The 14,781-nt window shown below is 42.0% G+C and overlaps 1 protein-coding gene across 1 annotated transcript; it reads left to right on the top strand.

Annotated features, from left to right (window-relative positions):
* Positions 1-925: 925 nt before the first annotated feature.
* dcp1b (decapping mRNA 1B) lies at positions 926-14,781 on the top strand. The gene is made up of 11 exons (XM_041963746.1): positions 926-1,296; positions 1,793-1,833; positions 1,941-2,068; positions 8,359-8,425; positions 8,771-8,924; positions 9,170-9,268; positions 9,523-10,324; positions 10,501-10,551; positions 11,367-11,584; positions 11,691-11,903; positions 12,072-14,781. The coding sequence occupies exons 1-11, from the start codon at positions 1,138-1,140 to the stop codon at positions 12,147-12,149; spliced, it is 2,010 nt and encodes a 669-aa protein (XP_041819680.1). The 5' UTR covers positions 926-1,137; the 3' UTR covers positions 12,150-14,781.

Genomic DNA, 14,781 nt, shown 5'->3' with positions numbered 1-14,781 from the left:
CATTTTATATATGCAGTATGGCTGGAGTGGTTCCACTGACAGAAAGACAAAGAAAGAGAGAATGTTTTCCTGATTTGTGCCTAAAGTGCAAAATTCAGTGATTCCTCCAGGACCCCAGTGAAAAACAACAGAAGTGAATTGTTTTTGTATTGGGAGTTTGTGTAACATGGTGTAACTGCTCTTCCACAGGCTTTCCCTTCTCATTAAAACAAAATTCTTGGTGGATCCTTACAAACACAAAATCACATTCAGATCCGCTCCAGTCCTTGCAGTAAATGAGAAGAGCAGGGATGTTTGTGTATTATCCATCCTTGTCATGCCCCCTAGTGCTTTGAATGGGAAATTGAACTGTGGATTGGGAGACATCAGTCAGCATCAGTGTTTATGTTGCCCAACAATATATACAGAGATGAAACACAAAAGAGAAACAGAGGCTGTTTACTTATGGGGAGAAGTGACAGAGACATCAGTTAAAACAAAACCAAACAGGATGGCTTTTTTTCCCTCAGAATACCAAGAGACCGACCAAAATGTGGCAAACACACATAAAAGTCTTTCAAAACATATATAGCACTAATATAAAGAGGATTGTAGCACATATACACTTTCAAATCCAGATAATAATAATAGTGCAGAAAAAAAACACATTCCACAACCAGCCAACTGACAGTGAAATTAATCTGATGTAAGTAGTGATTTAATATGAAATGAAATCTAAATTTAAATTAAAGTGCATCAACATACCCACGCGGTCTTGTTTCCCCTGACAGTATCATTAACTCTGACATTATCATCAACTGTTTGAAGAAAGTAATAAGAAAATCCTTGCAGTCGATCGATTTTTACAAGTCGATTGATAAGGCTGAATCGCCAAGTCTGCTGCGCAACTACTCACGTCTGGTTGTTTACAATCTCTCAGGCTAAACATGGCCGTTGACAAACTCACTTATGGCAGTTAGAGCTTTATAACTCCTGAAAATTTTTAATTCACAAGTCTTAATTTGCCAAACGAGCAACTGTGCAAATACAGACTTAGTTGTCTTTTTTTACCTTGCGGCTGGTTTGGTTTTTATCTCATCTTCTGTGACTCGTTAGCCACTGAAGCTAGGTAGCGAGCTAACCTCTCCATAGGGAACAATGACAGCGACTTCTGCAGGCATCGGCAGCTTCCTCCCCGCTAAAGGACTGGACATAAGTCTGGCTGCTCTGCAGCGACAAGACCCATACATCAATCACATTGTGGACGTGGCCAGCCAAGTTGCTCTGTATACTTACAACAACAGGGCAAATGAGTGGGTAAGCTGGAACTTTGGTTAAGGATATCGTGTGCTAATTTAGCTTAGCTTCCTTTTTCTGCCCGGTAGGCGCGCTTTGTCACTGGCACAGATTTACCCCAAATTAAGTTATAAGATATTACTGGTAACTCCAGCTATGATAGTTTAGGATTGAAGTAGTTATTTTCTACAAATTGAAAATGGTAACTTCTCTGTTGAATAAATTAGATGATAACGTACTTAGAGCTAAATGTTCCTTCCCTAGCAACGAAACCGTAACCTTATTTTCAACGTTTCAACAGTTCTCTCGCTGGGCTCCTTAGAAGACTGTCTTGTTAAATTCACCTGCTTGATCTTGTACCTAATTGTTCTTTCGCAGGGTTTGTTATTTGAAAATATCTTATTTTGCACGTCTCAGTGACAAGTTTAACCTTTAGCAAGATCCATAACACATTGACCCAATAACAATCCACAGAGAGATTCAGCTAACCTGTTGTGTCATGTTTGCGTGTGTTTAGGAGAAGACTGAGGTGGAAGGCACCCTCTTTATCTACACAAGGTAAATGAAGTGGATGCAGACATATTGGAGTCTAAAGAAAACTTTATTGACTTATTGTTGCATTAATTTTTCATGTGTTTCTGTGCTGTGTCCTCTGTTTATTTCAGACTGGCATCTCCGAGGCACGGTTTTACCATCATGAACAGACTCAGTATGGAGAACCTGACAGAGCCAATCACCAAAGACCTGGACTTCCAGCTCCAGCACCCCTTCCTACTTTACCGCAATGCGAGACGTAAGCAGAAAGCCACACAGAATACACACACTGCCGCACTTCTTATGTCTGCCTGTTAATTATTGGTACCTTCAGGCCGACACATTTTGTCCATTTTTACAGGAAGTGTTTTTTTAAATGCGAAAAACCTTATTACTTAACAGGGTTAGCCAGGGTTGCAGTGGTGTACCGGTTTCACAGTGTACTGTGGTATGAAAATTGATGTTATTGTACTCTGTACATTTGCTTATCTATGGCATTGAAATCTGCTGTATTAGTGGTATTCAACAAAAAATATTTCAAGTTTCATGTCTGTCAGGACATAATATTTTGAGAAGTTATAATAAAGTGTTTGCTCAACCAAATAAAAATTGTCTGTTTTAATTTCCTTAAAGGTCATTGTAGCTGATTTGTTAATTTAAAATTTAAACATAATAATATATAATAATAAGAATACTAATAACTATGTAATACTGTATACTGTGAAACCGTGACATTTTCGTGTACTGTTATCATGCCATGGTAATCTCATACTGTTGCAACCCTAGTCAGTTACAAACCAACTCTAGTAAGACTGTGCAGCCATAGATGTCTAAATACCACGACTTTCAAGAAGAGTCTTTGCTGTGTTACACAAGCAGCCAGACACAGTGAGACAAACTTATTGAAAGACAGAGACAACCAGGGAGATAGAGGAAACAATAGAGATGGCAGAACAGAGAAGGACATCATTAAAATTATATTATAATTGTGCTTCCCAATTGTTCCCTGATTCAAAACACTCCTTTGTCTTCAGCATTTTTTGTAACTCTGACTCTTTATATTGCTCAAATGCATGTAAGCTGTGCAAACTGAATTGTGTGTCACACATGAGACCATGTCTGCCATTTGTGACTTCCAAGACCTGTCGGCAGTGTGGTCACATCACACTTAAAAGGAAAGGTGTATCTATAGCCACAGGAAGTCAGATAAAAGATGAGTGATTTGATAGAGTGACCAAAGCCTGTAGCCTGCTGTTCATTTGAGTGGGAAACATTAGTTCCATATAAGGAGCAGACGTATTGTGGTGACTCCAGTTCTATCAGCCTGTCTCTTTTTGAGACCTACATCTGGCTTACACACACACACACGTTGCAGAGTGTGCCTGTGGGAGAAGAGCCTGACAGCACTACAGACCAGCCAGCCGAGATTAGATACACCACAACAGTCACTGATAATATAAACACACATTCACTCAGGAATCGCTGACACACACAGACCTCCCTCCCTCTGCCTGTCATGGTCTCACACTCTCCATCAGGCTCAGTAAGAGGCAGGTGGAATGCCTGTGTTTAGATACCAGTGGATTCCTTGTGCTTGCTTTGATCTCCTCACTGTAGTACTTCATTAGCCTTACTGACACTTACACAACATCTCCACTATTAAACATCCTGAAGGCTCAGTGAAATAATGTGTATGTGTCTGTGACCTCTTAACACCTTTTACACCAGGTTTAAAGGCACTCAAATACAATAAAGATGATCTGTGGTAGTACTGGCCGATTGCAAGTGAATGGCTAACTCCTTTGGAAGGAAAGAAATTTAAAAACACATAAATCCAGTAATCACAGCTCAGTTCTTGACTATTTCCTCTGATAAAATGAAACATGGGCAGCGGCTTTGTGAGTTTGTTTAAGAGTTAGTGGGAACATAGCAAACCTAATGGTCAGTGGCTCCAGCTGATTACACTGATTGGAAAAGGATAAAAAAGCACCAAATAGGGCAAGATGCAGCATGGTTATTAGCAGATTGATTTTTACCACCCTAGCTGCTGTGATTCACAATGATTGCATGCAGATATGTGAGAAGGTGGAGCCAGATTTAACTAATAAAACATGTTTACACATAACCAGTGACTCAGCATCTCAGATGCTCTGAGAGACATCAAAATGTCAAGCCTCCCAAGTTCAGCATGAAAAAGCCAACAGTCACTGAGCGTTTACCGGATGATGCCATGTGTGGGGTGGAGGACGCAGTTCCAGAAAACTAAACAGGAACACATCTCAGCTGAGAAAATATGTGTTTTCACTGGCTACCATCTGATCTGTAAGACTGTTTAGGCCCCAGGCTGTTGGTAATGCTGCCCGTCCCCCTGTGCCGTGACCTCTGCCTGCAAGAGTCGTGGAATCTTATCGTTAGACAAACATGTAGCTCTCAGCGCTGCCGTTACTTCCTGGAATGGCAGTTGGCACAAAGTGGCACCCCAGGCTAAAAATAAAGCATGGAGATATACCACAGAACAAGGCAAGATTCAGGGAAGAGAATTTTAGTCTGAGCGAGTCATTATTTCTCTGGCAAATGTTCCAGTGCAGAGGGACCGATAGAAAGCTTTTTACATTCCTTCCTATGAGCACCTAAATTCCCAGGCACTGTTATTGTTGCTCCATCATCTGCTACCTTGTTGGTGTTAGTGTCTTGATTTTTGGCCTCTGCTTCTCCAGTTATTTTGGCCGGTATCAATGTCTTATTTGACAAAAACCAAAGAATCTTGAACATGCTTATAAAAGTTTAGGTTACAGTATTCTGAGTCATATTTGCCGTGCCATTGACCCACTTGTTGCAGATTTTGGATTGTCCTGCATATAAAGTCAATGGGAAGGCAAGTTTAAGTTTTCTTTACTCCTGTTGTAACTACTTCTAATGAAGCAGAGCTCAAAGATGTTGAAACACAATGCCAAACATTAACTAGTTCCAGCTTCTTGACTGAAGATTTGCTGCTTTTCTTTGTCTTATGTGAAATTGATTATCTTTCTGTTCTGGATTGTTGTTTGAACAAAATGAGCAATTTGAAGATGTCGACGTTGTTAGATGGCTAACACTAGCACTCCACTTAACATGGCGCTCTGTGTATAAGGTGTGCGGACAGTCTTACCTCCAGGTCGGACGTATGTATAACCCAGGTCTCTCTCTGACACCAGCAGACCTTTAAATCTGACCTCAGGTTCCTCCTCTAGTCTCTCATGTTTAGGTTTCCTCTGAAACAGGCCTCTCAGCATGGCTTCACTGGTCTCTCAGTAGTCTCTAGTAATTGCTTCTTTGAGTCTCTCACAACTTACAGTTGCTCAGATTACACCTTAAATTACAGCTCCAGTAATTCCTTATCTGGCATAAGGCTCAATGAAGGTGATGCTTCTCACAAGATGATTCTTCTTCAGGAGCAAAGGATGCACTGATGTGCAGGATAGCACTGTGTAAATGTCCCTTCAGTCAGGTCAGGCAGCGCACTCACAGCTGTCACAGCAGTTGTGGCAAAGCCAAAAGAGCAACTTGAAAGTAGCTGCAGTTAAGCCTCGGGAGGAAGATGTCAAGGTGTAACACTGGCGGTAATGTCTTCTTAGACGGGAGTTTCAGTAACTTTAAATCTCAATATTTACTCCTCCTCCAATGTCATGAATTCCATTCCTACAAACAAAGGAAGTGATGGTACTCAGCAGTGATGGTACTCTCTCTGAGAAATTCCAAGAATGGATGTGTGTTACTGTAAGAACACCTACCCCTGACTGACTTCCAGCAAACTAAATTTAGGTTAAAAGAATATCAGCGCTGTTCCTCATGCCTGGTGCACTGAGTTCTCCCAACAAGGCTGATCACACACTACAGCAGAAGCACACCTAATTCGTCTTGGACAACAATTTAAATATGTTTCCATTTCTAATTATAATATTGTTAAACAAAACTTAAGAAGTATTCTTTGAGGTGTCCCAGCACTGCAGTTTAAACATCTAAACCTCCTGAAAAATGATGCTGTGCAAGTTGAAACATATAAATCATATATAACTAAAAGTAGTACCAAATAATTGAGAGAAAAAAATCTCAAACTAAAATTAAAAATGTCTCTTTATGCATCCAAGTCCCACCGGAGTCCCATCAAAGAGTTGCAGTAGGTCTGCAGCAGATGTCACATGTGCGCCAGTGCTCACTGTTTGGCTCGTCTGTCGTGGTCACACAGGGTTTGAAAGGGCCGCACAGCTTTAGTCCTGGATCACTTACAAACTTCGGTGGAGTGATTTTTGCCAAAGTTTCCAACACTCCTTCAGACTGTAAAGAGATGCTTTCTCAGTAAGCGGCCCCTCCTAATCAGAGTCTCACACTTTGGTCATCCTTCTGTTGAAGTTCCTGCCCACGTGGCCCTCCAGTTGGCTTCTCTGCTTTACTTATTCAATTCATGTATCCCTCTTTCTTTCTTCCTGACTCTCTCTCAGTCTGTTGTTAACTGGAACCCCCTTCCTCTCTAATATTCCCCTTGAAAGCTTAAACTTGTGGCCACGGCCACTTTTTCGCTGGTGCTACTGGTTGTAAACCTCCTCCCACTCTCTCTCTCTCCCTCTCTCTCTCTCCCTCTCTCTGAGGGGTTTTCTGTCTTGTTGAGGTTTAGACATTTAGTAGGTCGGGGCAGCTTGTGTGAGAATCTCCGTTTCTGTCTTCCTTTTCTCCTCCTATCTTTCTCTTTTTGTGGTGGCGAGTCTCGTATCTGTGGCACCTCAGCTTGTCGTCCTGCTCTCTGTCCCGTCAGTTCACTTCAGTTTAACATTTTTCATTGACAAAGCTCAGTCGCTGTTTCCCGACAGCCACGGAGCTCACAGAACTAGATCGTTCCCCCTTGATGGACTTGTTGATAATCTCCTCTCTAACACACCTCACTTCCTCCTATTTTCTATCCATCTCGCTCATTTTTTCTCAATTTTCCAGCTCTCTGACTTTGCCTGCGTGTCTCTCTGTCTCTGTCAAACAGTCTCATCCCCAGTGAGCACTAAGTGTCTCTGGCTCCACCAGACAGTCTCCCACCGCAGTTTCTTATTTGGTACAGGGCTGATTTTCCCAGGCTCAACTGAACTCTGTGTGTGTCTCTGCCTCTCCCTCTCTGTCTGTTCCCCTCATCCATACTGACCTCAGTGGCTTGTCCAGCCCCATTTGTAGCCAAGTGTATTTTTGTGCATGTCTGTCTGTGTGGGAATGTGCGTGTGTCTGTTTGATAAGACTGTGCTGGTAAATTTGTCGGCCACATACATTAGACCCCACTCTTTGTTCTCTGTGTCTCACTCTAGTCTTGCTGGCTTCAAATCCTGCCTCTCCATTTCATTCATAACTGTTTATCTTTCCTTCTTTTACTTTCTTGTGTCTTCAACACTTCGCCTTGTTTCCTTTTTGGACTGGCCTCATCTGTTCTTAAGATCCACTTTGGGCAGTAAGTGTTGAGGTGTGGGACGATGTCCTGCTGTCTTGATTAGGTTAAAAGAGAGGCAGTGTACATTACAAGGTTGTAGCTTGTGGTGCACGGGAACAGGTAAAATAATATGAAACAAGAGATTAAAAATTTGCTAGTGATTCTTTAGAGGTGGGGGAATAAAACAATGATCCCAGTCTACTTTTGCTGATGAGCCAGTCGGAAATCAGAAGGAAATCAAGTTTGGATTAGGCAGGGGAATCATTCCAAGGGAATTGCTCAGATTCATACTATTTCTACATATTCTGATTAGACAGTTAATGATTGAAATCTTATTTTTGGCAACTGAGTTTAGACAGAATTTAGCTTTTGAGACATTTGTCTTTTTTATTTTATAGAAATAAAGGATACACATTTATATTCCCCAAAGTAAAGAATTGTTTTGGTGTTTTTGGTGCCATATTTCAGGTACCTCATTGGCACTGGTATTGCAAAATCTTGGACCTTCACTGTTTTGATTTGTTCGTGCTAAATTTTGTTACTTGCAAAGTCATGAGTCTCTCCTCGCTGACTAGAACTGAATAAGTATGCAAGAACACGATGCTTTTAGGAACCAGTGCGAATGAAAATAGTAAAATGAGTCACCATGCAATGTAATGTAACCAACTTACTTACTGCTGTGTAATTCTGTGACAAATGAATGTTAATGTTGCCTTTTTCCTCCCTTGTTGACCATATTTATGTAGTCCAGGAGACTCCTGGGGCCCGTAATGGCGCTGCTGGTTTCTGTTACCATTGGGGAATGACTCATTTTAATCCCCAGGTTTAGAACCAGCAGGGCTAATAATAAACGTTTTTCATGTCCGCCGGGCCTGTGCTGATGTCATAGCAGCAGAGGTGTACGGCAGCATGTCTCTGCGTTCATTTGATTTTAAGGGTCAGAAGACTCATTTAGATGTCTGCTGACCTTACTGGCCGGTGCCTCTCAACATTCAACAGCCAGTTTCATTATTTCTCCGGCTCACTCCAGACCAGGACCTTTGTTCCATTATTGTTTATGAAGCATGTTCAAAAGTTCACCTCTCTCTCTCTTTGCCTCTCTTCCCCAGTGGTTATCCATGGGATTTGGTTCTATGATAAGGAGGACTGTCAACGCATTGCCCAGAGGATGAAGATGTAAGTGCTCATATAACCATACAGCTCTTAAAGGAAACCAATTCAGAATTACATTTAGTTTGCTAAACAGGGACTAGTGAGTTATGGTCTGTCAGCCACTGTGCCTGTGAGGGTTTGTTTCATATCTTAGTCTGCACACTACAGAAACAAAATGTGTTTAATGGATCTGTGTCGGGGCCTTAAAGTAAACAAATGGCAAATATAGAATGTTTCAATGAGCCAATATGTTTGTTTTAATTTATTTTAAAACATATATGAGGTAAAGGTAAAGTAGCCATATCCTGACTGTGTGTGTGTGTGTGTGTGTGTGTGTGTGTGTGTGTGTGTGTGTGTGTGTGTGTGTAGTCTGACCCAGCAGGAACAGGCCCTGGCTCAGTCTCAGGGTGGATGGTTGTCCCCAGGAGCAGGAGGAGGGGGAAGAAGTGGAGGAAGTGGAAGTGACGCGAAGACAGTGGACATCATCCAGATGTTGACCAAAGCACGCACAGAGTATGACAAGGTAGGAAAACAGCAAAGACTGTGCAGTCTCTGGGGGGCAGAATGCAGCAATCATTACAGATTAATGTTTTGGATGGGGTGAGATAATTTTGTTCTGGAAAAATATGACACACATCTTATTTGATCGACCAGTGTGGGGTTACAAACTCTCCTGAGATCTTCTCAAGTCACCTGTCATTTATCTGATCTTATTCTCCTCGCCACATGTTTTCTCTTTTTATCCCTCTTTCCATACGTCTCTTTCAGGGGCAATCCACATCAGAGCCAAAGGAGATTGGTGGCAGCAGCGTTCTATGTGGAAACCCCAACCTGATCAAACCAATACCTGTAAAACCCACCACTCAGGTAGAACACCCACTTCCTGTTTCGCTTTAGGCTTGCATTCAGGACATCGATGAGCCCTTTAGTGATAAAATTTGTGATGTACAGGATAAGAGCCTGGTCCACAGCAAGAGAAAGACAATTCAGGCATGACAATTTTAAATCAAATGTAACTCACAACCAGTCCAGTCCTCAATCCATATTATTTTATTTTCATTTCAACACCTTTGCAGTCTGATTGGTTAGAAATACCCTCTCTCTCTGTTTGTCTCATCCAGGACAGTGAAGGTGCTGAACCCAAGTCTCTCTCCCTGGCCACTCTTTTTGGCTCCCAACATCAACATCACCACTCCTCCAAACCTGACCCAGTCTCTCCTTTGGCGGGGTCGTCAACAGGGAAAGTCACCCGCCCACCTGTAGCCCGCACGCTGACATACGAGGAGACGGTGAACTCTGGCAGAAGTGTCACCTCCAAGGGAGGGAACGTGGTCATGGCTGGTTGCTCAGATAGAGGGCTCAGGGCTGCGATTGGTGGACAAACTGTCGGAGTAGATAGTGGAAATGTTGGGGGTTTGCTGCCCAGTCCCAGCGCTGCCCATCAGCAGCAGCAGCAGAACCAGCCTCAGCACTGCCCAGCCATCCAGAAGCTCATGCAGGGACAGAGAGGGGTCGGAGGGGTCGTAGGAGTGCTTCAGACCGTGTCCGAGTCCCCCGAGAACAGGCTGTGTGACAACGGGGTGCCGTTGGAGCATCACCACCATCACCATCTGTTCCATCATCATCAGCAGCACCACCACCACCATCAGCAGCAGCTTCAACCGGACCCAATCAAGAGACTTTTCCAAATCCAGCCACTTCCTCCCTCCTCCACCTCCTTCACCTCTGCTGCTCCACTGAGTTGCTCCAACCCTCCTCCCCTGCAGCAGAATCCTCATCTCTCTTCCCAGCCCGCAATGGTGGATTCTCTGTCATGTTCACACCTGCAAGCGCCACAAAGCCAGCATCTGTTTTTCAGCCTGTCCAAACCTCAGCCAGAGGCTCAGCACAACAGCCAATCAGCGTCAGCGATACAGGGAACAGGTGGGACATCTTTTCGTATGCCTCAAATGAGCAGTGTCACACTTGTCCGACAAATATAAAAGTGAAGTATTGTAATAATGATAGGTAAATAATGTATGACATAATGTATAAAACAAATAGTTAAATGAAGAAAAGCTCCTCATTAATTTTTGATGCTATTTTTCCTGCTTTAATAGGATTGCTGCTATCTCAGGTGACCAATGAGCAAGTCCTTCAACCATCACAAGGTAATATATCAGTTTCTTCACACTCACTTTGTACAGCCTCATTCCAAAATAGTATAGAGCGTGCGTGAAAATAAATACAGAAACCAGAATGTGATCATTTGAAAATCCTTCCTGACATTTACTCAGTTGAAAACAGCAGAGAGACAATATATCTAATGTTTGACCTCATCAGCTTTGTTGATTTTTGTAAATATTTACTTATTCTGAATTTGATGCACATTTCAAACAAGGGTGAGGATGGAGCGAGGTTCACCACTTTGTGAACACATGAGTATTGCTACATGGGCTCAGGAACAAAGTTCATTCACAAATAATGTAATTCTGGTTTTATTTACATTTTCCACATTGTCCAAACTTTTTTGGAATTGGGGTTGCAGACTCTGTCTTGTGTCAAGCTTTCACAGAATCCAACCCACTTTGACAATAATTTTGGTCCAAGTGCACCTATCCAGTTTCATTTAAGAGAATCTGTAGAGCAACATTTCCTCTTTCTTTTCCGTTACGGTTCCATGTCCTTTTGTTTTGTCATCGTCTATTAAGTTATTGAGCCATTATACATTATCAGACTATAATGTGTGTCTGCTTCTCTCTGATCTTGTAATCTGCTCCATAATAACGTCTGCTTACCAGTGTTTGGGTATCTAATTATATTTATTGTTTATCTCTGTAAAATATGCCTGACTAACCAGTCATGTCATAGTCTCACAGGTATACGAATATGTGTGCATCCATCTGTCTCCATTTCTCTGTTTAAACTCTGTTTTATCTGTATGCTGTTAGAATAACTCATTGGGTCTTTCATTTGTTCCTCTCAGGTGTGTCTTCCCAGATGCCCGGTGTGGTGTCGCCTCATGAGCTCCTGCAAAAGCTCCAGCTGGTCCAGCAGGAGCAAAACCTGGCTTCCCAGGACCCCCCTCGACTCTGTCCAGGACTGGCCCCTCGATTTCTGGGGCCCACTCAAGGTCAAGGTGTGGGCTCAGTCCCAAACCCGACCACATCAACTGCAGGTCAAAAGGCTGCGCTGCAGTTTCAGGTGAGCACTGTGAACTCTGTTAGCAGTTCTCGTTGACTTGTTTTAACGTGAATATTTTTGTAGTCACTGGAGAAAACTGTGCAAATATCTGTCCCTGTGTGTCCAGGTCATCTCCCCCCAGCGGATACCAGCCACTGTGGCCCCCAACCTGCTCCTCTCTCCCAGTATGTTCTCTCAGGCAAAGTCTAGTGGCGGGCTGACAGCGGTTGCCCAAGAGAGCTGCCCCGCCCCCTCAACCCTGTCCAGACCCCCACTGCAGGAGGAGATCAGAGTCCTGTCCAGAAGCCAGCTTCAAGCCACACTGCTGAACCTGATCCAGGTAAAAACAGTGTTACTGCCACCGATGCATTATCTGTGCACGGCCTCACACTATTTATCATTGTCCATGTGTTGTTTTATTCTAAACAGCGCACCTCAGCTGCTGGGCACGCACACACACACACACACACACACATACAGTATGATGATCGTTGCTTGTGTGTTTCAGACTGACAACTCATTCCTGGACACCATCTACGAAGCCTACGTCAGCCGCTTTGCTAACGACTCCAGCAGCAAGTACTGATGACTCCTCACACCCTCTGTCTATACATACACCCTGTCCAGAGCAGCGAGGCTCATTCTTACACTTGATGTGGATGGACCACTTCCTCCTCTGAACCCTACACACACGTTCACCGCTTCTCCTATGCACTGTACATCCCCTCAACCCGACTCTCTTCACTTCTAACAAGACTCTCTGGTTGCAACAAAAAAGAGCCGTCATCAAAAGTCATAGGTGTGTTTGTCTTTTCATCCTGTGACTCCTCTGAAAAAAACGAATCCTCTCAAGCTGAGGACCACTAATTTCTGGCTCAAATGCGGCATCACCATACAGTCTTGACCTCACCTGTATTTAAGGGGAAAATGTAGCCTATATTCATATTATGCTGCAACCTCACAGGTGTTTGGATTTAGTAGTAAACTGCACTATTTTTTTTCCAACAAGTGTAGCAGAATTTTATGCTTTTTTTGTTTTGTTATAACCTGTAATATTTACTCTGACTCAGTCGTCTAACACCAGCCAGCCTCCTGGGCTTTAACAAACACGTCTTCCTAGTCTAAGAACTAGTGCTGAAGGATATGCTCAAACTCGCTTCACTTAGAAAATGAAGTGTGAAACATGTTAAACATGTTTTTGTGTTCTGTATATTTGGAAAAGTAATTAAGGTTAAATGGGATCAGAATTTACAATTCCTCTAAATTAAGCTTGCTTTCTAAAGGAATTTTAAGTATATTTTATCATCCAAATTCTTTTGAAGTTATTATTGAAGTGATACCTTGTCGTTTTGATGTTTTTTCTCTTGTTTTTCAGCAGACTGTGCTGCGATAAATATCTGTATTGGTATTTTAGCCACAGTCACTGAATGTTGTCACTGGGCTTAATGACTTTTTGTAAGTGAAACTGGTGTATGTTGCCCACAAGGGGAAGTTATATCCACTTATTGTTAGGCCCCATTTACACCTGGTGTTAAAATGAGACATGTCATCCGGATAAGGAATAACGCATGGTATAACTGCGTTGTGATCAGATCTGCCTGATCACATCTGGAGGTAATCTGGTCTGTCTAGTCACACAGAAGCCTACATGGTGGCACTGCAACATACAGACAAACTAACACAATGTTTCTTAAACAAAGAAAGGAATAACGTAATGTATTGCAGCTGCGAAATTTACAAAAGGGGACAAATAATCAAGATTTTTTTGTTGACATTTTACAAAGTTTCACACAACTCGACTACTGACAAAACTCAGATTTTTAAGGGAGTCTGGGGCTGATTTGCCGCCACCCTCAATTTCATCAACCCTGGGTTCTCAATGAGAACAAGGAGAACGTATTAAAAATAGCAGGTGTAAACACAAAGGCGAGGTCGGATCTTTTACCTAGCTGTCTGGATCTAGATCCCATTTTAATACCAGGTATAAAAGGGGTGTTAATGTGTGGATTTTCAGGTGTGTCGGGGAGAAAATCTTCACAGCACTTTATAACTTTAGGAGTGCTTTGTTACTCTTATTCCTCCTCTCCAGATATTACGATCACGAGGAAGAATTTGGAATGGCACAGCATCCATCTAACTTAAAGTATCAAGGAAAGTACAGGAGATTGTTTACCTGCACTACCTCACAGAGAGCTAGTTTGGAGGCGTTGCCTGTGTTTTTATTTCACCGCAGATTGTCAGCAATGTGATTGGACATTTATAAAGGTTAGATGATCCAGTCAGGATTCCTTATCAATTTAACAAAAGGGTTTTCATAACAGAATAAAAGCATTGACAACATTTTAACACATGAAAATAACACTTGTAATAGTGTTTTTTCTCGCCAGCGCCATTACTGTTTAACAACTATGTAACATGGAGTGATTTTGCTTTCATGCCCGTTTCTGAACATTCTACCAAACAAAGCAACTTACAGAATCCCCTCAGGAATAATAAAGCAATTTATTGATGAATGATTTGCTATTAATGGCAAATCCAGTAAAATAATAGATAAATGGAGATTTAGGGCAACAAAAAGAAAAAGAAGGTATAAATATACCCAGTAATTGTTTAGAGTTCACAGGCATGTTCAAAGCAAAGTGTAGTAAATAATATTCTAGAAAAATATATTTCCGAAATACTGTTTTGCTCTAGGCATTGCATACAATCAACCAGCCAAACTTTGTAGATTTTTCCACTCAGTATCACAGAGTACAGCAGAGAAGTCGCAGCCAATGAAAAAGTGTGTTTAGCTCTCGTGCTAAACTCATATCCAGCCAGACGATGTAGTAGCTACCAGAGAGTACATAAACACAGCAGCAACAACAGCCACAAAAAAGAGAATACATATAACAGAATATTTTTTTTCCTATTTTTGTACTCAAGAAGCAAAATGTATTGTTGTCGTACGAATAACCAGCATGTTACATTACGGTTAAATATACAGTAGGTGGTCGTTCATTCTTGTACAACATATCTACAGTTATCGGGTTTTGTGCTTTTAGTTTAACAGATTTCATCCATAATCCTTTTTTAAGCTTTGTCATTTGAAATAGAAGACACATTGGAATGTTAATGGGAACAGTTTTACACATGTTTTATTTCTTTTTGTCAGGAATGTTTGGCTCTTCCATAAACTGGAATAAATTTTAATTGGATATTAAATGTTCTCAAACTGC

This window comes from Chelmon rostratus, chromosome 22, assembly GCF_017976325.1.
Source record: "Chelmon rostratus isolate fCheRos1 chromosome 22, fCheRos1.pri, whole genome shotgun sequence".
Taxonomy (NCBI): domain Eukaryota; kingdom Metazoa; phylum Chordata; class Actinopteri; order Chaetodontiformes; family Chaetodontidae; genus Chelmon; species Chelmon rostratus.
The sequence above is the reverse complement of the archived record's forward strand: the minus strand, read 5'-3'. Positions and strand labels throughout refer to the sequence as shown.